At 43.6% G+C, this 21,006-nt stretch overlaps 1 protein-coding gene across 3 annotated transcripts; it reads right to left on the bottom strand.

The window, feature by feature from the left end:
• Positions 1 to 326: 326 nt before the first annotated feature.
• MXD1 (MAX dimerization protein 1) lies at positions 327 to 18,815 on the bottom strand. Of its 3 annotated transcripts, XR_009463333.1 has the most exons (7): positions 18,678 to 18,813; positions 18,453 to 18,564; positions 12,246 to 12,275; positions 7,267 to 7,381; positions 5,577 to 5,736; positions 5,053 to 5,296; positions 327 to 4,420 (listed from the first exon to the last, which is right to left on the bottom strand). XR_009463333.1 is itself a non-coding variant. In XM_014609796.3 (6 exons), the coding sequence occupies exons 1-6, from the start codon at positions 18,751 to 18,753 to the stop codon at positions 5,109 to 5,111; spliced, it is 678 nt and encodes a 225-aa protein (XP_014465282.2). In that variant the 5' UTR covers positions 18,754 to 18,815; the 3' UTR covers positions 327 to 5,108. The 3 variants fall into 3 exon arrangements, 2 of the variants coding, with proteins under 2 accessions (XP_014465282.2, XP_006272068.2); XM_014609796.3 differs by having other exon boundaries at positions 327 to 5,293; positions 18,678 to 18,815; XM_006272006.4 differs by having other exon boundaries at positions 327 to 5,296.
• Between the last annotated feature and the right edge of the window lie 2,191 nt (positions 18,816 to 21,006).

Below are 21,006 nucleotides of genomic sequence, written 5' to 3'. Positions count from 1 at the left end.
AGGTGTAATCCATTTTGAGTGTCCACCTTGCCATCTGCCCAGGGACCATGAAGCCTCTTTGAAAAGGGCATTAGGATATGCTGCCAAACTCATTAGCTGCTCCTGAAAGATTTGGCAGGAAAGACATTAGGCCTGCCTGGAGATTAGATGTTCCAAACTGCATTGACCTGTGTTATCTGTCTCCTTCGAATACTCTTGCAACGAAACTTGCTGAGGTCCATAGGACATGCCATTTATTAAAAAGGAACCCAGAAATCACCAAAGCGGTGAAAGCTCCAAGTTATTTCCCACTCAGATAAGAAGAATGCAAAAAGGACAACTCCCTCTTTAATAATGAAATAATTTATTTTCTAACAGTTGAACAATACAGAAGTATACATATACACAGCAAGGTCTTCTAAAACATGTAGTTTCTAAAAATGCATGTGCTAACTGTAATAAAAAGCACCTTTATATGGTCTTGACACAGGATTTATAATGATGTGGTATTTACATTAGGAACTGAACATCTGGAAACAGAATTCATATTCTCCCATCTGCTGCTCCCCTGTTTAGGCCGTGTTTATTATTCGGAAGACTGCCAAAAATAAAGCCAATGGTTTGACAGCAGTGTTGCTTAAAGCACCAACCCAAGGAAGGGAGACAGGAAAGTTTGGTTCTTGTATCAATTTGGAAGGGAAAAACCCCAGCACAAATAAAGAAATCCAAATCAATTTGAGGTCTGGGCACTTCACAAGATATACACAATGTGCTCAGAGGTTTTTGTGGGATTTTTTTTTTTTTGTCTGGTGTCACACTACAGCTATCTAGCAAACAGCAGCTGAGAGATGCCTAAGTGACTTCCACCTGAAGAATGCAGCAGAGTTATCTCAAAGTAGTAACTGAGATGAGACTTACCACATCCCAGATTTATTTCTAAAACTGGCCATTAGAGATTTGGGTCCAAGATGACTACGTGAGGCTGGGATGTTTATGGTTTTTCCTCACCTCAGGACACATCTACTCAGCTTGCTATTCAGGTAGCTGTTGTAGGAGTTGAAGGTTTCAATAATACTCAGGAACTGAGTACCTGTTTCTACTACTAGTTAAAAAAAACAAAACAAAACAAAAAAACCCAAACACAACTTTCAAGTTAAGCGGCAATAGAAAAACAACAGAATATACACCTTTCAGGGGAGCAAACATGTAGCTTGGCAAAAGCAGAATTCTTCCCAATACAGTAATTTACAGTGTCAAAACCTGAAATCTGTTACAAAAGGGGCAAAATTAGAACTCAAAGCTCTAATGTATTGCTACACAAATCTCTCAAAAGCTTGTTTCATCTGGTTCTTATGCTCTGAACAAGCAAGTGAAAACCCACCACCCATCTTTCACCCTGAATCCTGGGCTCTCTTTCCACCATGTTTATAGGTTTAGTGCACAGATTTGTAGCTCTGGAGTGAAACCAAACAGTTTTCCTTTCATTTTCAGAGCTGTGGTAGGTTTGGGGAAGGCGGAGGGAGAAGTGCCATATTAAAGAACAAAGTGCTAAAATGGCAATTGGCAGAACATGGCCTGCTCATGCCCAGAGCTCAGGAGTATTTCAGATCATCTTAAAAGATATGAAGTTAGTGGCACCTATGGTGCTGCTCAAAAAAGTGCTCTCTGAATTTACATCTCAAATTGGTATTAGCAATGACCCTGGAGATTCACAAGATGTAACAAACAGCACCTTAAGGAGCTTGAAAGATCTGCTTTGTAGACTAAGTTTTGTTTGGGTGCTCAAGCCTCAGGGGAAAAGAGTTCAACAGGTATACCCAATACTTTCAGATGTTTAAAGACAGACCAACGCTAACATGTATGTTACCACAACTTTAAAATTTCTCTGCTCTGACTAAGTGCAAGAGTTTCCAATTTCTAGTCCAATTGAGTGCATGCCTGGTTTCACCATTTGCACTGATAGTTACTGAGGGCAGTATTTTATTAATCTGCCCTTCCAAAAAGAAAAGAAAGGAAAAGGAAAAAAAAAGTGTATTTTTTATTAACACACTTCTGTGCAACATTAGTTGTAAACTTGGGGTATACGAGTAGCCCCTCAATTCCCACCCCCCCCCTTTTTTTTTTTTAAAACAAGTCTACAAAATTTTTAATTGCTGCAGCTTATTTAGTAATAATGCTGGTGGATCAGTGAATTCAAGGAAAGACTGGCAAAACAGAGAACAGTGCTACCATTTCAGCAACCTTGGAAGTAGGCTTTGCTGCCTGAGGCCCTGGCTTGTTGACTAGCTGAAAAAGATCTGAAGCTGCCAAAAATGGTCCTAGTCAATAGAAGAGTAGCCTTAGAGCCCCCATTAGCAAAATTTACTTCCCCTGCCTAGAGTTTTGGAAAAAGACACCAAATATACCCTTGTGTCAGTTTTGACATTAGTGCATTGTTTTTCAAAATTCAATATTTTCTATGCCAACGAGATTGAGAGGACCACATCCAAACAGTGCAAAGGTCAAAAAAAATGACTGGTTTATATTGGGACAATGTACGCAATACTTCACAAAAAAAGTTAACTGAAAAAGGCACAATAATAATTAAAAAACACAGTAAACTGAATCTGTAAGACTTGGTACTTCTAAATAATAATAAAAAGAAAATGCAAAGTATACAATTTTGTATTTCAAATTTAACCCTCTGATGCTTTCCAAAATTCTAGTTACTCTGACCTTAAAAAAAAAAAAAGGTAGCAATATCTGCAACTCTAGGTTTGGGTTTGTGAGGCAGCTTATGCGACATTTGGAACAAAAAAAGAAAAACTAGAGAGGTCTCTCAAACAAAAATGTATTGGAGCAAAGGACCTCAAAGTGCAGATATTAAATTTTTTTTTTTATTATTTAAAAGTTTACAGGTTTTGAGCTAGCTCTCTGAAGATTTTCTGCTTGGACAAAGGAAGCAGGCTTAAAAATGCAAAAGGCATACAAGTTGTAAGTTCAGTGCAAGTCTGCTGGACATCTGAAAATTCCAGCTGTTTAAAAATAATCCTTCGTTTTCAAAACATAGCATACCCAAAAAGGAGAATAGACTTTGGACATACGAGCAATCCACTAGCCCCGTTTCCCATTTTCTCTCATTTCAGAGAGTTCAAATGATCCAAAAATAGTGTAAGGATATTTTAAGAAAAACAAGTCTCCTTTTAGAGAGTTCATTCATTTGCAATTTATAGACTGTCTTAGTGGCTTTTGGCAGCTTGACTCGTCAAGTCTTGAAAACTGCATTTTTTTATTTTAAAAGACTGCAGGCAAGTAGGCGACAAAAATGGGCTTTCATATCACTAAATAAGCTACATAGCCCTTTTAGAGAGTGAAGTTCAGTTGCTTGGTTGGGTTTCTCTGGTTATTTTGTGCAAGTTGGTTTATTACCAGAATCAAATGTTGAATAGTCACTGCAAAGTTTGCTAAGTGGGCTGAATAGAAAGATCCTAAAATTTTTCAAGCAAAAAAGGACTTGGGGGGGGGGGGGGGGGGGTGAGGAAATCTATATATCTCAGTTAGCAGACCTCTACATACAAAGTTTCCAGAACAACTATAAAAGCACAAAGTCATAAGAATGTATCTCCATTACATTAGTTTCATATAAAATGAATAAATACTATTTATAGATCATGTTTTATGTACATTTACATGTGCTCTATTTAGCTTAAATGAAAATGTTGCAAGGTTTGAAACCACAGCCTGGGAAAAAAATATTAGTTTTTAGTTGGCAAGCAAAATCCTTAATGAACTAGATTTAGAATGCCTAAAAATACTTCAACGAGGTGAGGAAGTGCTTTAATGCCAATAGCACTTCACTGAATAATCGCAGTAACGTACTATTAGCAACATCCTGTAAAATGTGCCCTTTTCAATCACTGACAACTGAAGATAGCACAGCTACCTTCCTCATTCAGTTATTGCTAAATTTTATAGGAAAATGGATTTCAACAGGACTGAGCATCACTTATCTAAAAACAAATGAGGCATAATTATTTTTGTGCTAAAGGGATTGAGATAATCTTTGTTCATCTCTCTGAGGTAGAAAAAAATTGTCCCAGAGACAAGAAGCATGAACAAACTTCTAGGAAAACTTGCCTAGAACAGTAATATGCAGCTGTAATGCAATGAGGTCATGAATTGCACTGGAGAAATAGTACCATTTGGTTTTAGGTATTAAAGAAACTTGGAAATGTGGAAAACAGATGTATTTTCAAGAGACAGAGCAGTACTTGCCTTGCCAAGGTCCTACAGCTCAGAAGACTGCTTGCAATTTACAGAATGTGCCAAGAATCTCACAAGTTCGGTCCCACAGTCCTGTGGCAGTTAAAATTCCCACTGGCGTGTATGAGTTGCCAGTTTGAGATCAATTCTGATGGGACTATTCTTGCTAGATAGGGCTGCTCTACTGCAGGATCTGAAACTGAAAGTCAGTGCAAGTTCCGATTAAGACAACAGGACTGGGCCAGAAATACAGTAACATGGCTACGCAAATACAAACACAGCACTCTGAACATTTAAGAACCAACTGTTCAAAGTGATGCCTGGGATATTGCTGCATACTTCTCAGGAGTACCAGAGGGCTGACAAAGCCAATACGCTCCACATATCACTTTGAAAGTTCACTCCACCCATTTCCAGATCTAAGCTAGAACACAGTTGAGGTTCACCCTTCATATTGTAGTCCAAACAATTATGCTCAGACACTTGAGATACGTTTGTCACTAGGCAAAGACAAGGTAGATTTAGAATACTAGGCAATTACAGCAAGGCAAAACAATGAAGAGGGGAAAAGTAGAGGTTTTTGTAAGTTGTTATTACTGCAAAAAGATTCTTGGGTGCTTCAAAATTTTGTTGGAATGTACAGTCTCACAGAGATGAGTTTACTGACGGAAAGAGAAGCTAGTGGATGCAATCAGATGTGTGCTCCAGAGAGTAGCTTGTAACCCACAACCCTAAGCACTGTTTTAGGACTTAGGCAAAGCTGATTTTGGTAATGTTGTTGGTACATTAAATTTACGTGCAAGAGAATTGTGGGACGGTCCAACATACTACCTAAGAAGATCCAACAGGGAAACAGCAATGGATGGAACAGCTACTGGAGTTGCTTCTTATAGGCTGAGACAAGGCTTGTGATTGTTCTGCAACTTTAATCTTTTAATGCCAGAGCTGGAGTATCCCTCGTCGCTACAGATGCTCTGCATGCTTCCCCTTTCATCCGAGTCACTCGGACTGCTGCTGCTCCAGTCTAGATCTCCCATTAGGTAGTCTGTGCTTTCCACATCCACATCAATTTCTTCTGTAAGCAAAAAGATCCGTAGTAAACAACTGTTTCGAGGCAACATTTGAGGTCTCCGATACAAAGCGGGGGACAGGATTCATTCCACCTATTAGGTATTTAAATTTTATTTTGCCACCTAAGCAGTCCACCCTGCTCAAATCCTGGAATGGCTTAACCTGTCTAAGTCATCAATGTTTATTCAGGGACATGACCAGGGTGGAACAGCACTGCACTTAAAACTCCCAAGAGGTGGAAAAGGATATGGCCCACGGAGCCCTCATCAACCAAAGCACCTCACCTCTATCAGAGTCTGACCGTTCTGATGACACCGTGGATCCTACACTGTCCATTCTTATTCTTTCTATGCCCAGTTTTTCCAGCTGCCTTTTCAGATGCCGCTGCTCTCGCTGCAACTGGTCTATTTGGTGTACTGCTTTTCTGTCATAGTCTTCAAGCTTCTGTGGATAACGAAAAGGAGGCATGTTTAGTTCTTTTGGACACTGTGGGTCAAAGCTAAATGTTAGTAACTCAGGTACTTAAAGGTCTCGCCTACTTTCCAGAGGTGGGTGCTCAGCACCTTTGAAAGCCAGGTTATTTTTAGCTGCCAAAACATGGCTTTAGTTGACTAAATCATGTTTACCCAGGTTTCAAAGCACTGGCCTAGATTCAGCACCTTTTAGGCACATGCATTAGAGGCAGCTTTAAACCAGAAGTAAATTAAAGAAAATAATGGAGGTATTTTAACACAACTGAAACACACATCTGAGCAGACAGCTTTTCAAATGAAATTTGCTACACCCACACTAGTAGCCAAAACCTGCAGCCTAAAAACCCAAGTTTTGTCCCAGGATCTACACAAGTGCCACCACTTTCTGGGTCACCAACTCCAACCCTTGTTCTCACTGGCGCTGGCAACAGATCAAATCACCTAAAAAAGCCCTTGGTCGCTACGACTTAAAGCTCGTTTCAGAAGTTGATCCCAGCAGCAGACCTGAAGTTATTCCACATGCCACACACAGCGGACAAATACTTGCTCACACAGAACTGGCAGGATTTCTTTGCTTCTGTACACACCTTCTGGGACACTGGAAACATACTCATTTTTAGTTACACCTGCTGGTCCCCCTTCTCCCCATTTACTTGGACTGGGGAACTGAAACTCAAACCGGGTGCTCTTGTGCAGATGGGCACAGCAGTGCCTTGTCTGTAGGGTCCACCAGACCTAGATGAGAATCACCCTGAAGCTACATGGGAATGCATATAAATGATGCTTCCCTCTCAAAAAACTGTTTGTGCGCAACTCATCTGGCAGCAGCCCAATCCTATTAATATCTATTCCAAGGCTTTGATATGTAGCTATTTGTAGCCAGCCTGACGCCAAAGAAGTCCCCCAACCCCACCCCTTTTTCAAGTCCCTGGTATTAACTGGAAGATAAAATACTTGGTATCCTCAGGAAAGGCTTCTAACTACGTCAACTGAGAGTTAACTATGTCATTTCCTTAGAGCAAGGCTATGAACAGCAAGAACATTTAGACTGCAAATTCTTTTAAGGCATAACGTTTATATTTGCATATGCTCAACATTGAGCAGCTGCCCAAGTTGAAAAGAGGTCCTCTGGACACTAACGCAATACAGCTGAGTACAAACATTAAAAATTAGTCCTGAGCGAATGGTGATGTGGGAGTAAAACCGCACAAAGATTAAAGAAACTAACCGGTGAAGCTTTTAGGCAAGACTGATCTCTGCTCTTGTTTTTATTTGTGTCAGAAAGAAGTAGCTGCTTAAAAGAGTCAATGTCTCATTCATCCCCCACCCCATTTTTGTGTTATCTATGACAATCAATTCATTTGGTTTGCAAGAGAGTCAAGTCCAAGTACTGACCCCAAAGCAGCACTCACAATTGTCCTCACAAAACTTGTCATACACGAGGGTTTCCACTGCTTTCTATTCAGTTATTTTATATGCTTATTAATGTTCTTGATCTTACCTTTATGTGCAATTTAGCTTTTGTAAGTAAACTCAGTGTGGTATGTCTATTGGATTCAGGCCCAAGTGGTACCAGCCCCTTCAGCTTCTCCAGACACAGCCGTAGATGAGCACGCCTATAAAGAACAAAGAGTGCACGTGTCATGCCAAATATTCTTTGTGTGCAAGTAGCAACTAGGTAAGATAAGGCATCTCACAACATCACTTAACATCTGCAAGCAAGTACAGCAAATATAAATCAAAGTATTTAGACAAGTTCTGTCACCATTACATGACAAGAGAGTAGTTTGGATTAGAAATATAAAAACATCTATTGCTCTATATTTTCTTTTGCTAGGTGACTTAATGCATCTTGGTGTAATACCAGATGCCTCCCCCCCAACATTAGGTATATCAATGATTATTCCCAAGATCAGAGCTGTGAAGTGTTGGCCATCCAGAAAAGGAGGAATTTTCTCCCAAGCCATTATGTTCCTTCACATAGTAGACAATTTGAGAGGCAAGTGCGTAACCTTAGTCTCCTCTTCAAGAGGAGACTAGATAGTCACCTTCCTGGTGTCACCTGACTCCCAGTTACACTTCCTGCTTGGTGGAAGACCCAATGATCTTCCGAGGTCCCTTCCAGCCTTAAAAATCTATGAATAAGCTGGAGAAGGTTTCAAAATTGCTTCTTACCAACTCTGTGCACGTCAAAATACAAGAGGTCCAGCAGTCATTAAGGTGATAATTAGAAAGGAAATAAACAGCAACAAGTTGCCATCAAGTAAAGCTCAGTGCATTTGCATTAACATTTTCCCCAGGTCTGCTTGGAAGACCTTGCTTCCCAACTGCACAGTGACCTACTATAAATTACTTCACCTTAATATAAGTTAATTTTCAGACCACTGAACTCTTCAATAAGCACCTTCTAGCTGCAACCACCACTAGTTACCAGTTTGTGGTAAGTCACTAACATTCCTTCTTGGCATCACGTTACAAAGGGCTACATTAACCCCAATATTTGTATGTCAGTTAACATGGTACAGGTTGCATAAAATAAAAATTAACCTAAGGGGCATTTTAATGTAGGGGGAACAGAGGCTTTGACTATTAAAAAAAAAATGTCTGCTCTGTTACACAGCTATGTTCGTACAATGCTATGAAGAGCACTGTGCTTTCCTATCTTCCCAACTGTTCCACACACTAGGTGACATTTAGGTCACACTATTTAGCATTGGTTGCAGCACCTACACTTCAAGCGTCTAATTGACAAAGGTGGCTGCAAACTGAGATGTTGCAACAACTTGCCAATCTTGCTCTCCCATACTATATCCTCAGCATGCTGCAGTAAACAATCATCTGCCTCCATAAGGCCTCTGACACTGTGATGCAAGCAGAAGCAGATAATCTTTACTCCAAGGGTAAATCCAAAAAGTGGTGAGGCCAATGATTAATCTTTGCTGAACACTATTTGTAATCTCCATCTGCGCAGACTTGTTCAACCATGCCTGATTGGGGACAAACACGCTGTCAGCAGTATGTAAGCAGGTAGTACAACCACAGTCTGCGACACCAGAGCATCAGATGGAAGTTAACATCATGGGGTATAAAGTTTGCTTTCACGCTATGTGGTAGGAAGAAAAAGTTGTTCTTGGATATCAAACAGAGAAAACACCAGAACATCATGAATGCCGTCAGGAAGTTTTAGATTTAGCCAATAAGACTTGATTAATGCCTTGCAATTTAAAACCGAAAGACAATTAAAAACCCTAAATCAAGTGTTCCCTGCACCACCTCTTAATGATTTCAGAACTTCAACCTTTTCTTTAAAAGAAGGTTGGCCGCATAAACCGGCTGAAACATACTCAACATCAGCATCATTTTTAGCTAAATGAAGCTGCAACCACAATATTTGGATTAGACAAAATTATCTCATTGTCAAAAATCACAACTCCTTTGTGAAGAAAGGTCTGTTCAGAGAGACAAAAAATGATCTTTCAAGTCGTGACCAGGAATCCGGGTTCTCATAAAGGAGAAAACCCCAGATTTTCTCATTTTAAGGAAAAAAACATTGGAAACAGGCTGGGGGGGGAGTGGGAGGGGATGCTGTGTGCATCTGCACACACACACACACGGCATGCGAAACAGGCCATATCTGAATTAGTGATTCGGATCACTGTCCCTATTCAATTTGGCTGAATCCGAAGATTCGATGCCGATTCGGAGAATTAGCTATTCAGCCACAGACACAGCTTTAAAATGTTTTTTCTGCATACCTCATGGTACCAAACGCAGCTTGTGAACACTGATGGTTTCAGTGGCAGATGGAGAGTCCCCCAGGAGCATGGAGGCGCTCCCCATGTGCTTAGTGACAAACCCAGAACTGGCCCAGAAGTACTTCTGGACCACTTCTGCGCCTGCTGCTGAGCGTGCAGCGCCCCCCCCCCCCCAGCTCGGCAATCGGCCACAGGGGGGACCCTGGTTGCCCACTCAGACCCAGGAGGCACCAGTCACTGAGCCAGGGGGGTGCAGCCAGCATGCTCCCCAGCAGACCCGGAAGTGAACCAGAAGTGCTTCTGGTCCACTTCCTGGTCTGCTGCCGAGCATGCTGGGGAGCCCCCACGCTCCTGTGGGATGCTCCATGCGCCCCACCATCTCAGCATTCACAAGCCACTTGGTACGTTGAGATATGTAGAAAAAACATTTAAAGCTGTCTATGTTCAAATTATCAAATCTCTCCGAACGGATTCGGAGGGTTCCGATTCGATTCAGAGAGATTAATGGGTCTCTTGATTCAATCTGGATTCGGAGATTCAGCCACTGAATCAAATCAGCGACTGAAGCTTTGTGCAGCCTTAATACACGTAACTGCCAGGCAGCCTGAAGAGCAGCAGTTAAGCTGGGGAGGTGCCTTGGGTGCAAGAGCATTAATTAGAGAATTTGCAGGATTTTATCAGAGAATTTGTGATTTTTAAACAGAGAAAACCAGGATCCCTGGTCATGACATTTGTAGTAATTCTTGAAGAGGCTAATTCTCAGGCTGAGGTATGATATGTGCAGTATTTGACCCCAGATAACTAGTTAAAACTAATTCTTAAACTATTTGCAAATACATAGCTAAAGTTACTTTAGAAAACAGCCTAAGCTGCAGGAAATCACGCGACATGTATGGGGCTCAGCTAACCTTCCAAACCCTCCTACCAAATGTTTTTTTTCTCCTCAGCCCCATCTGCTACTACAGGCATCACACAGACTCTGCTGCACAGCACAGACACAAGGGTGAAACAACTGATCATTATATTTACTGAGGCTCTGACGTAAACAAGTCTCAATGAAGTGGGAAGAGGTAGGCATCTCATTAGGGAAAGGAAGTAACAAGCCCCAACAAAGTGCCAACAGCTGAACCATGCAGTTCTAACAGAGCAGCTTGCATGCTTAAATCATGATATACTGTAAAGGTTGTTTAAATGTAGAGTCCAGTACTACCTGGCAAATGATGCGTGTCATTTGCCCAATTTAAATGCCTGCCCATGTTACTCGTGGGCATCTGAACTGGATTATACTGTTGTACACAAGGCAACCAAAGGGTTAACTTCAGGAGCCATATAAGAGGTGCAATGATTTGTTTCTGTATAGAAATAAGCTGGCTGATGTTTCCCAAACCACCCTTTTGATAAAGGCTTAAAATGCCTGACATTTACTTCCTTGCTTCTGCAATAATATAAACAGGATTTCAGTACAATTCTGGTACAACAGCCACAGAAGACTTAGGAGGAGAGATGCAAAGCATTATTTGGTTGCTATTTTAAAGGGTCTTTCTTCACTGCTGATTTTATGAAGTAGATTAAAATCCACAGCCTGCCTTTTTTATGTCCATTTTGAGCTCAAATAAACCAGGTCAGCTGACAATGGCCAAAGCAATATAGCAATATTTGAACAGGATCTCAAAGTTTTACAGAAGAAACTGAGGAACTGATCAATGATGCAAAGCCACCTTTCATTATGCTACAATTGAATAAGTCTATTTAAAATGAGCCTGTAAAACACAGCTGTCCATCTAGTAAATGTATCATGTTGGATAGCAATACATAAGATGCTGCTGAACTCTGACAGAGATCACTGATTAGATGTTTGCAATGCACCATTTTTGCAGTCACACATAGAAAGCTACCAGCAGTGTAGATTGGAATTTCCCTCCAAGTGATTATTAGTTTGTCATTTTATCTTCCAGAACTGGGAGGTTAACAATAGAGCTTGCTATGTATACTTGAGAATAGCTCTTTGCTACTGGAAGTACAAGTGTACCTTTCCTTCCTTCCTAGTCCCTTCCTACTCAGAAGGACATAGACTATGGAAAATGGAGTAAACTGTACTCTGAGATACTCCAGTTTTACAAGTCTTACTTTCTTGGAGAACATGTTCTTGTATCATGACTTTGAAGCATGTTCATTAAGGCACAGGCTATGGGAGAGGACTTCAGGACCTTGCCAACTTGGGCAATAAGAGGTTAAGATTCTACATAGTACTATACATGCATAGCATCTTACTGGCTCAGGAAACCAGCAGCTTGGCAAAGGGTGACCTGTATCAGAAACTTCAGCAGAAGACTCAAACTGCACAGTAGTCAGCTATGGAAAAGGCTTACTAGGGCATGAAGCAAACATGCCTGGTAGTTAAAAGATAGCTTATGCCCTGAAGAAGGAAAGTCTCCCCTATGTGTGAAGCCTAGAAAAACTGATACCAATGAACATCATCCTAGACAATGCTGTTCATCTGTAGTTGCCACAATGTGCCACATTTGAGCATGTAAGTTACCAGCAATGGCTCTCTATCTTCTGCCTACAGGCGTTTGTAGATTCCAGATGCTAACTCAACCCTGTTTCGATGAACTGAAGTGCAATCACAGCTTCACTGCAAGGAATACACGAAGACTGTCTGGGTCAACTGGAGGAGAAGGGAACAAACTTTTGTGAAGTTCATTAGGTATTTGCACCAACTCACCTGTTCTTTTCCATTTCGTTGTGCGTGGACCTGAAAAACAAGGAACGAGTGATTAGTTATTCAATCGTTGCCAACTGCAGAGGACTAAAAATGCCCTGCAATTAACAATGTCAATGCATAGTTTTAATAACCACTCACTACAAAACTGCAGCCCAAAAGTGACTTCAAAGAAAGTTGCTGGTTACTCTTGAGACATCAAAAAATGGAAACCACCAGGACAGGGAAGATGCCTCCAGCAACACAGCATTGGCATTTTGCCAGCTAATTGCAGTACAAACCCTCCAAAAAGTGGCAAAACATGATTTTGCAAGCACTGTAGCAGCTTAGATTTTAAGAGCTATGCAATTATAACTGCTCCAATAATGCTAATGATATTTAAACAAGCATACTGATAGGAAACTCAAGCAGTATGCACCAGCTCCACCCAGAAGCCATCACCCTCCTGGCTGTGGGACAAATATGAAGTAAAAGTGCACTTGATGTTGAAGGCTTTTTAACATAGAAAACTATCAGACAGAGCTCACATAATACCACAAGAGGAAGATTGCCCCATTTGAGCATAAAATTTGAAATGCAGCCAATTAAGAGTCAGATGTAGTTTCAGACCCGACACGTGCCTGACTGCTTTGCCAACTTGTGGTTTAAAAGAAGCATTAAAAACACTTCTCTCTCCTGTCATGATGCATTACGAGACCCACTGAACAAAAAAAAAAAAAAAAAAAGCCAGCTGTGCATTTTACAGGAAATTACAGATGAAATGAACACACTGAAGAGGTGGTGTAAAATAATTCCCTGAACTTTCAATTATAGCTGTCTTGGGTGTTTGTAGAAGAAATGGTTCCCCAAAAGTTCTGCCTTTAAAAAGTTAAAGTACAGAATAAAAGATAGCTTGAAATGGACCCTTTAGCGTGACGCATCTCTGAGCGAGGAGATGAATACTGGGCTGACAACATTGGAACATGGCAGACAAATGCACTGAATATGGCAGTCGGACTAGAAAACAGCAGCCTTTACTTTACTTCTGCCTAGTTTTGGACCAGGACCAACTATGAGCTGGTGCCGTGTTACCATGTCCTGTTAGTACCAACAGGAACAATATCCACAGCACTCATGCACAAATCAGTCACCATTATTTCTTCAGAAAACAGTGATTTGGACTCGCCAAAGATGCCATGGGTGGACATTAGAAAAAAAAGGTGCTAAAACTCTCTCAACCCATATGCTAAAACATAAGGTTTCTCTTATATCTGGATGATTGACAAAGTATCAAATTTCAAGATGTAATTTAGCTTGGCATTAAAATTTACCTATTTCTTCTCTCTCATTTTCTCAGGTATTAGGGAGAAGGCAGGAAAAATGAACTGGCATTGGGTTCCCCTATAAATAAGATGCCCCAGAACATTTGAAAGACATTTACATTTCAAATTAGTCTGGGCTTAATATTGAGGCGAGGCCCAATGCATGTACACATGACCCTAACATAAAGCTGGCTTTGCAGTTCTGTAAAAGCTTTCAATGAAACCTATTACTGTGGGACCAAAAGCCGGAAGGGAAAGAAACATTACTGGTGTGACAAAGGCCTGATGTGTGCATCTGAAGCCTTCAATCTGATTTATCTTGTGCCTTAACGAAGATGGCTCATTTCCATTGTGTTTTCTCCACACCTTGGTACCTAAACAGCTCCTCTGTAAGCCAAGCAGAGTTAGGAACTTCAAACTTGTCGTTTTTGATATTTCTAACTTTTGCTAGCAACAAGCGTAGACACTTCGTTAGCAAAGTTTCACAATAGGTGGATCTTGATTTGGCAAGCCAACTTTTCCCCCTTTGAGTTGCAAGTAAGAAGTTCTAACATGGCTCCTTTCATTTGTTTCCTAATCACATGGTTTCAAATGATCTCTTCCGAAATGCAAACATTCTACTTCCAGACAATTTAAAAATCACAAGATGTTTGATTTAAACTGAAAACGAAAGGTCCATAATTTCTTCGCTGAACATTTAAATGGATGCACATTATTCTGACATGTAACTGAAAGGTAAGTTCTCCCTACTAGGCATCCATAAAAGGCTGGAGAGAAAAAACATGCATTTTCACTTCCACCAGTTTCCCCACCTGACTTCTCTGGATAAAACCCAGAGGAAAAAAATTAAGCGTTGGCCCCTCTCTGCCTCTGAATTATAATTGCCTATAACCTTTCAGTCCAACATACACTCTACACTGAATTTAGGATTTTAATATGCAGGGCAATAAGTCATAAACAAGCCATGTTCAAGAGATATCCAAAGCTAAAGATCCTTATTACCCAGACAACTTTATGAATGGAACGCCTTCTCTCTGGCATTGCAGATTTTTTTTTTTGTCCTGGAACACTTTACAACAATTTGCTGAGTGGTAACCAGTTTATGGGCAAAAGAGATATTTATGTTAGTTGGTGAACTATTTTTTACAACCCAAGCCCAACAGCGGTTTGTTTGCATTTTGCCACATTCACAGGATTCATCTCTTAACACTGTATTCATTTCTTCTCAGATCTTATCTACTCATTTTTTAGCTACTGGACAGAGACCAAATAGTCATTCCTGGAAAAAACTTTAGCATCTTTCCCATCCGTTGCAAAGCAACCTCAATACTTACCTATTTTTTTTTAAATGCTAAAAACAAAGAGCAGCACCCATCACTGGGGAGTGAACAGAGAACACTATAACCATACGTGCACTAACTAAATGCCTGTCCACTGTACGTAGACGGTACCTATATACTCTTACAGAAGGAAAACAAAAAGTGCCTCTAGTTGGCTTGCCTAGAAGAGCCACTGCCACTTTATTTTGCTCAACTGTGTTTCAGGATTTCCATTCCAGATACGTGGACTAGGCCAAGCTGATAGCAGTGGCAGACCTGTCAAAGCTTGACCTTAGCTTGAAATTATAGTAGAAAGATCTCCAGCTTCTCACTCATTGCTAGATAGACCAGGCCATCGCCTAATATCACCCAATAAACATGCTCAGAAACAGATACCACATTTCATATTGACCAAAATCAAGAACTTAGATTCTTCACTCTGCCAAGCACTAGGACAACTTTTGAAGCACAATTTTTTAATGAATACCTGCGTTAATACAGACCCAGAAGAATCGCTACAGTCTACAAGATTCCACTGAATCAGTCTTAACGTATTCCATTCTATAAGCCGGAATCACTTTTCCTTCTATAAAAGGCAGCCAACAATTGGCAGTGAAGGAAACCTATCACTTTGAAATCTAACCATCTTCAACAAAAGAAAGTCAGATGTACCTTCAGGTAACGTGCCCTAGACCACTCCAAGCTGTGGTTTACAATTCAGTTTTCCTATTTGTGCATGCACCTGTCTCCCTCCACTGCTGCATGCAAGTTTCACGTGGAAGATCCGATTTATTTTCTACTGAAGCCAGTTTGAGTCGAACGGGCCACAAGCTATACAGAGGAAAAATGAAAGTGACTGGACGCAAAGCTATCATAGAAACTAATCTGCATCTTTCCACCCACACCTCTTTCAGCTGAAGAAATTTTTGATATTATCTTAAAAGCAAATTTCTGTCAAATTTTTGGTTAACTGGACACCGCCCCTTTAACTTGGGGGGCAAAAGAAACGTTCAAAACAAGAGTCAAATGACACTGCCTAGAAAAAAAAAGTTAAAAATAGGCCAAATCAAAGGAAATGCACATCCCACAGCAGACATCCAGAGCTGAACTTGCTCCAACTTCAGGCTACATATTTCTCCATTATGTTTTCTTTTTTAGCTCATCTGATGTAGAAGCTGCATACGCAGCTTCTAAAAATCTCACTTCCCAACACCTGCTCCAGATGCCTTTAAAATACCCTGTAAAATCCCAAGTACAGTGCTGGAGAGATCTGCAACCCAGGCAGGCTAGGAAAAAGAATGTCAATTTTCACCCCCCCCCCCCCCAATAAATTAACTCTTCCACTTCAGCCCTCCCATCTCCTTCCCAGCCACAACAATATTCCCTTTGGTAGAATCTGACATTGGGCAGAAGGTTTAAAGGATACACTCTTCCAATAAATTAAAACATATACTTGGGCCCAACAACCCTTCAGCTTATATTATAATGCCATTTGTACAAAGGCGCTAGAGACTCATCAAGACATGCAGACTCTCTCTACATTATTGCACTCACAGTCCACACTATGCTAAACGTGTGTGAGGAAGATGCCCATGACCCTGTTAAAATTCAAAACAGCATTAGGGTTTGAATCTAAAAATCCAAGAGATGGTCAGTTGAAAGTGACCACTGAAATCCCAGCCTTCATTTGCCATGCTGTACCTAACTGTTGCTGCATATATGGTGCAGCTCACATACTGATCCTCAACCATTAACCACAGTCAAAACAGGGTGAGAGTAAGGACACAGCTTTAACTGTGAACTTCCTGATTTCTATTAGCTTGTTTTCCAACACAAGTGTTTACCTAAAAGGAGAGGCTAACAACATGCATAAAAAGGAATGAGTCAAAGGAACTTCAAGCACCTAAAAAGGTGACATAGGAACTCAAGGGTTCAATCTACAAGTCTTCAACACATAATTAAGCTAAAGGTGGCCTGAAGAAATTGAAGCTTAAATTGGATAAGCAAGAGCTTGGATTCAGTTTAACCGAATTAAATCTGGGTAACACAAAACAGGTCTAACCCATATTCCACCACAGGTACTCAGTGATTTAATTAACACTCTTAGCTATCCCAGCAACAAGGTATATATTTAAAATCAAAGATTAATAATGTACAGCAAAGCTCTATCCATATTTCAAGAGGAGCAATAAATAAGTCAGCCTGTCAAAAAAAAAAAAAAAAAAAAAAGTGGTAGTAGAAGCACAAAATTTAATTTAAATGCCCAATAAGAGTCATGTCACTTTCTACACTCAGATTTATAATTTAGCTCGAGTTAAAGAATACTTGGAGGTTCAGAGAGAAATAGACATTGTTACTAATTTAAATCCAATGTTGTCAATAAATCTCAATTAGACATGTGACTCTTTCCATCCCATGTTTGCTTTAAAAAAAAAAAACACAACAACTCATTTCTATCGTGTCACATGACAAATTGAGAGAAAGAGAGAGGTTTCTTTTTTGTACAGACTTCATGGCATGTGATCAAGTACTCGAAGCAATTAACAGGCTACAGACCAAAAACTGTCATTTACTCTCCTGCGAACCTCACTTTTAACTTTATAACTTCCTGTGGCCACAAGCAACAGGAAGACAACCAGTTGCTTAAAAGACAGGGGTTGGCGACCACTACTTATGGATAATTCAATTATTTAACGCAGTATTGCCACAATTAAAAATGCACCATATAGTCTAAACGTAGGCAGGGCCCTCTCGCTCAGATGTGCGACAACTTCACCTCTGAACATCTGGGCTTGAGTGCGCTGCCATTTTAAAAAAAATACCCAAGACTGAGGCACTGAAATGAGGCATGTATTTGCTAGAGCAAAGACAGGATTTCTACTGAAATAGCACTTCCCTCTTCATACACTACCTCAGTTTCAAGAGCTCTCTAAATATTAAGGATGATCGTTGCAAGTCTGCCTAACCCTTGGCTTTGCCACACATACAAAGCCGGGGTGTTTTTTTTCCTTTCCAAAGCTAGCCTTGGGGGAGGGGGGAGAACAAAGGACCGATTTCCCTTCCAGTATCCTTAGACAAGGCTCCGACCGACCGGCAGAGGATATTCTCGTGGGCATACCCCCGCGGCTGGATAGCACGTATCCCTTCAAGCGGAGGGGGCAGAGGGGTTGTCGCACTGGAAGAGTTACCTCACCCACGGTAGATGAAAACCAACGTTCGTTCCTGGCTTTCCAGGGTCCATCCCCGCCCCCACCAGCATCAGGTCCCCCCTCTAGCATCTCCTCTCCAGGGCGGACGCCCCGGCCCTCATCCTCAATTCCCCCCAGCGCCGCCTCCTGCAGCAGGGAGAGCCCCTTCCCCTCCAAAGTCCTTCCCGGGGCAGTTTCCCTTCCAGGGACCATCCCTGCTCCAGGCCAGAGGCCCCAGCGCCGCCTTAGCCTCCCCTTCCAGCATCAGTTCCTGCCCCGCACCCCCAGTTTCCCCTCCAGGCCCGAGTCCACCTACCCCCCTCCGCGTCGTGGTCCCCACCCCGATGCCCCCGGGACAACTCCCTGCCCATCCCCCCAGCGCCAGGCCCCCGGGGGTCTTACCTGCTGCTGCCGCCGCCGCCGCTCTTCCTGGGCTTGCCCCGGCGCTGGCAGGCGTCCCGCTCGCGCTGCTGGCCGCGGTAGGGCGGCATCGAGGCGTAGCCATGCTCCGCTTCTGCAACGAGCGCAGCGCGGCCTCAGCACCGGACCCCCCCGGAGACCCCTCCCGGGGACCCCCCCGGCCCGGGCAGGGAGAGGCGGGGCGGGGCGGGCCGGGCCCGCGCGTACCTCGCTCGCGGCGCTCCAGGTACTCGGCGGCCTCCAGCAGCATCTGGATGTTGACGCAGACTCCGGGCACCGCCATCTTCCCCCGCGGCCCCGCTCGCACCGAGCGCCGCCGCCGCTGCCGCCGCCCGGGTGTTTATCCCCCTCCCCGGCCCGCCCCGCCCCCCGGCCGCGCTCTGACACACCCGACCAACCAACCCTGCCCCGCGCAGCCTAACCCGCGACGCCCGCCCTCCTGGTTGGGCAGCGCGAGGCCGAGCCCCGCGCCCCATTGGGCCCGCTGAAGCTAGGCCCGCCTCCGAATAGGGGCCGAGCCTGGGATTTGCCTTCACCCCTCTCCTCCCTCTTCATTGGACACAGGGAGGAAAGCCCCGCCCCAATGTGGGATTGAGCGAGCCTGGTTTGGTCCCGCCCCCTGAATCCCACTCTCTTCTAACGGGGCCGATTCGAAGCCCCGCCCCTTCTCCGAGAGTCGCTTAGGATTGGCCAACGGTGTTAGCGAAGCTCCGCCCTTCGGCTCTGCCTATTGTGTACTGGCCTCGCCTCCGGCCCGCCCATTGGCCAGCTGGGTTGGAAGGAGCCAATCAGAAGCCGAAGCATGGCCCGTGAGGGGCGGAGCTAGATGCAGGGGGCTGGAGGTGCAAGGCTGAGCTCCAACAATGCGGGGCTGGGGAGGGAGGGGGCAACGTGGCAGAGCGCGGGGGGTGGCCCACGTGCACTGGGGCCCAGGGGCGAGACAATGAACAATGCACCGGGGCAGGAGCAGAGCCAGAGCTGCCGTTCGCAGGCACAACCCGCTGGGGCAGGGGCTACTGCACCTGGTGTGCCCGGCTGCACACCCACCCCGTCCTGCCCTCGGGATACTCCGCTCTAGATCACAGCTCGGTCCCTTGCCCAGTCTCCCGTGCCAGGTGCTGGCAGAGTGGACCCTGGAGGGGAAGAGAGAAGCAGATCTGACCCAGTCACTGGAGGGCGAGAGAAGCGGGCCTGACCCGCCTTCTTCCCCACCCTTCTCTCCTTTGCAGCCTCCAGCATTTAAGGTCAAGGAAGCTCCGACTCGGCAGCCGTGCCCCTCACCGCTGGGCTCAGTAGCTCTTGCTGTTCCTTTCCTCCAAGAATGTGTCCCACCCCTACGGGAAACTAGCTAGGCTCTCAGATGTGCTGGCAATCAGTCCCACCCTTGAATGGCACGCTGGGTGAAAAAACTGCTCTGTGTTAGTTTTGAACTTACTTGGTCCATGTTGTTCCCTCCTAGTTCTTATCTGGGGAGACAGAGTCAAAAATAAATCCCTATTGACTTTCTCTTTGCCATTCAGTATTGGGTAACCCTTACCTTGTCCCTCCCTCAAACCTCTCTTCTAAGCTGAATAGGCCGAGTCTCTCTTTTCTAAGCTGGACAGCCCAGGACTTTCACAACTTCTAAAACAAGTGCTCTCCTCTCAGTGTGCGTGTGGCCTGAGATCTCACCGCAGCCAGAGGGAACGTGACAAGGACCCATTGGTGTACCTCAAGAAAATGGGTGCCGGCATGGCTGCTGACCAACTCCAATGGTGCTGCAGTCTCAACCGAGCTGCGGCCTGTTTTGAGGTAAAGTGTCTTGCCCTTGAAGCAAAGAAGAGAGAGCAGAGAAAGGGAAAGGAGAGCAATCTCAGCCTGCGGCCTACTCTGCACTGGGGGAAAGACCTGCAACTTCTGCTATCTGTGGCTCAAGGACTGGACTCTTAAGTCACCTCAAGCCCATCAATGAGCCATTGTGGAGATCATCCTCAAAACTGAAGGATCGCTGCTGTTGCCACTTACAATCAGTTGCCCATTTTACCTTGTGCCACTTCTAGCCCTGACCTTCAGAACAGCCTGGGGCAGATTGTCCCAGCTCCTTCTCCATGCCCACCACCTCTAGGTACTGGCCTGCCAACGCTGCTCTGCTTCCCTCCTGTCACTGAACACAAAACCAGCCCCAGATCTAGCTGTAAGGCCACCTCAAGCGTCTCCAATACAACAGCCCAGCAGAAGGGTGCTGAGTGAAGTGCACAGACAATGTCAGCGCAGCAACAGGCTCTAGTTTGGTCATCTGGTACAGATACATGGGACACAAGGATCACGTTAGACTAGCCGTACTGGAAACCCTCTGCTCCCAGGGGCTTGCAATGTGACGTGGAGCATTCCTCCGAGATGATTCCTAATGAATCTAGGACATGATTTGACAATAAAGCCAGAACAGCAATAAAAACTAAATGGCTGCACGTGCTCTGCTTCTGTAAACCATGCCCTGCCCCATTCTTGTCCTGACTTCCTAGAACAAGGAGCCACCTAACAAGACCTTCACATGATG

The sequence above is a fragment of the Alligator mississippiensis genome, chromosome 7, assembly GCF_030867095.1.
Source record: "Alligator mississippiensis isolate rAllMis1 chromosome 7, rAllMis1, whole genome shotgun sequence".
NCBI lineage: Eukaryota > Metazoa > Chordata > Crocodylia > Alligatoridae > Alligator > Alligator mississippiensis.
The sequence above is the reverse complement of the archived record's forward strand: the minus strand, read 5'-3'. Positions and strand labels throughout refer to the sequence as shown.

What these genes read in the sequence shown, in the direction of transcription:
- MXD1 (XM_006272006.4), bottom strand. Translation starts at nt 18,753, where the DNA reads ATGGCGGTGCCCGGAGTCTGCGTCAACATCCAGATGCTGCTGGAGGCC. An exon ending in CCTGGAGCGCCGCGAGCGAG is followed by an intron (nt 18,565 to 18,677) that starts GTACGCGCGGGC and finishes CGCTCGTTGCAG; the next exon opens with AAGCGGAGCATGGCTACGCC. An exon ending in ACGGTCAGACTCTGATAGAG is followed by an intron (nt 5,297 to 5,576) that starts GTGAGGTGCTTT and finishes TTTTGCTTACAG; the next exon opens with AAGAAATTGATGTGGATGTG.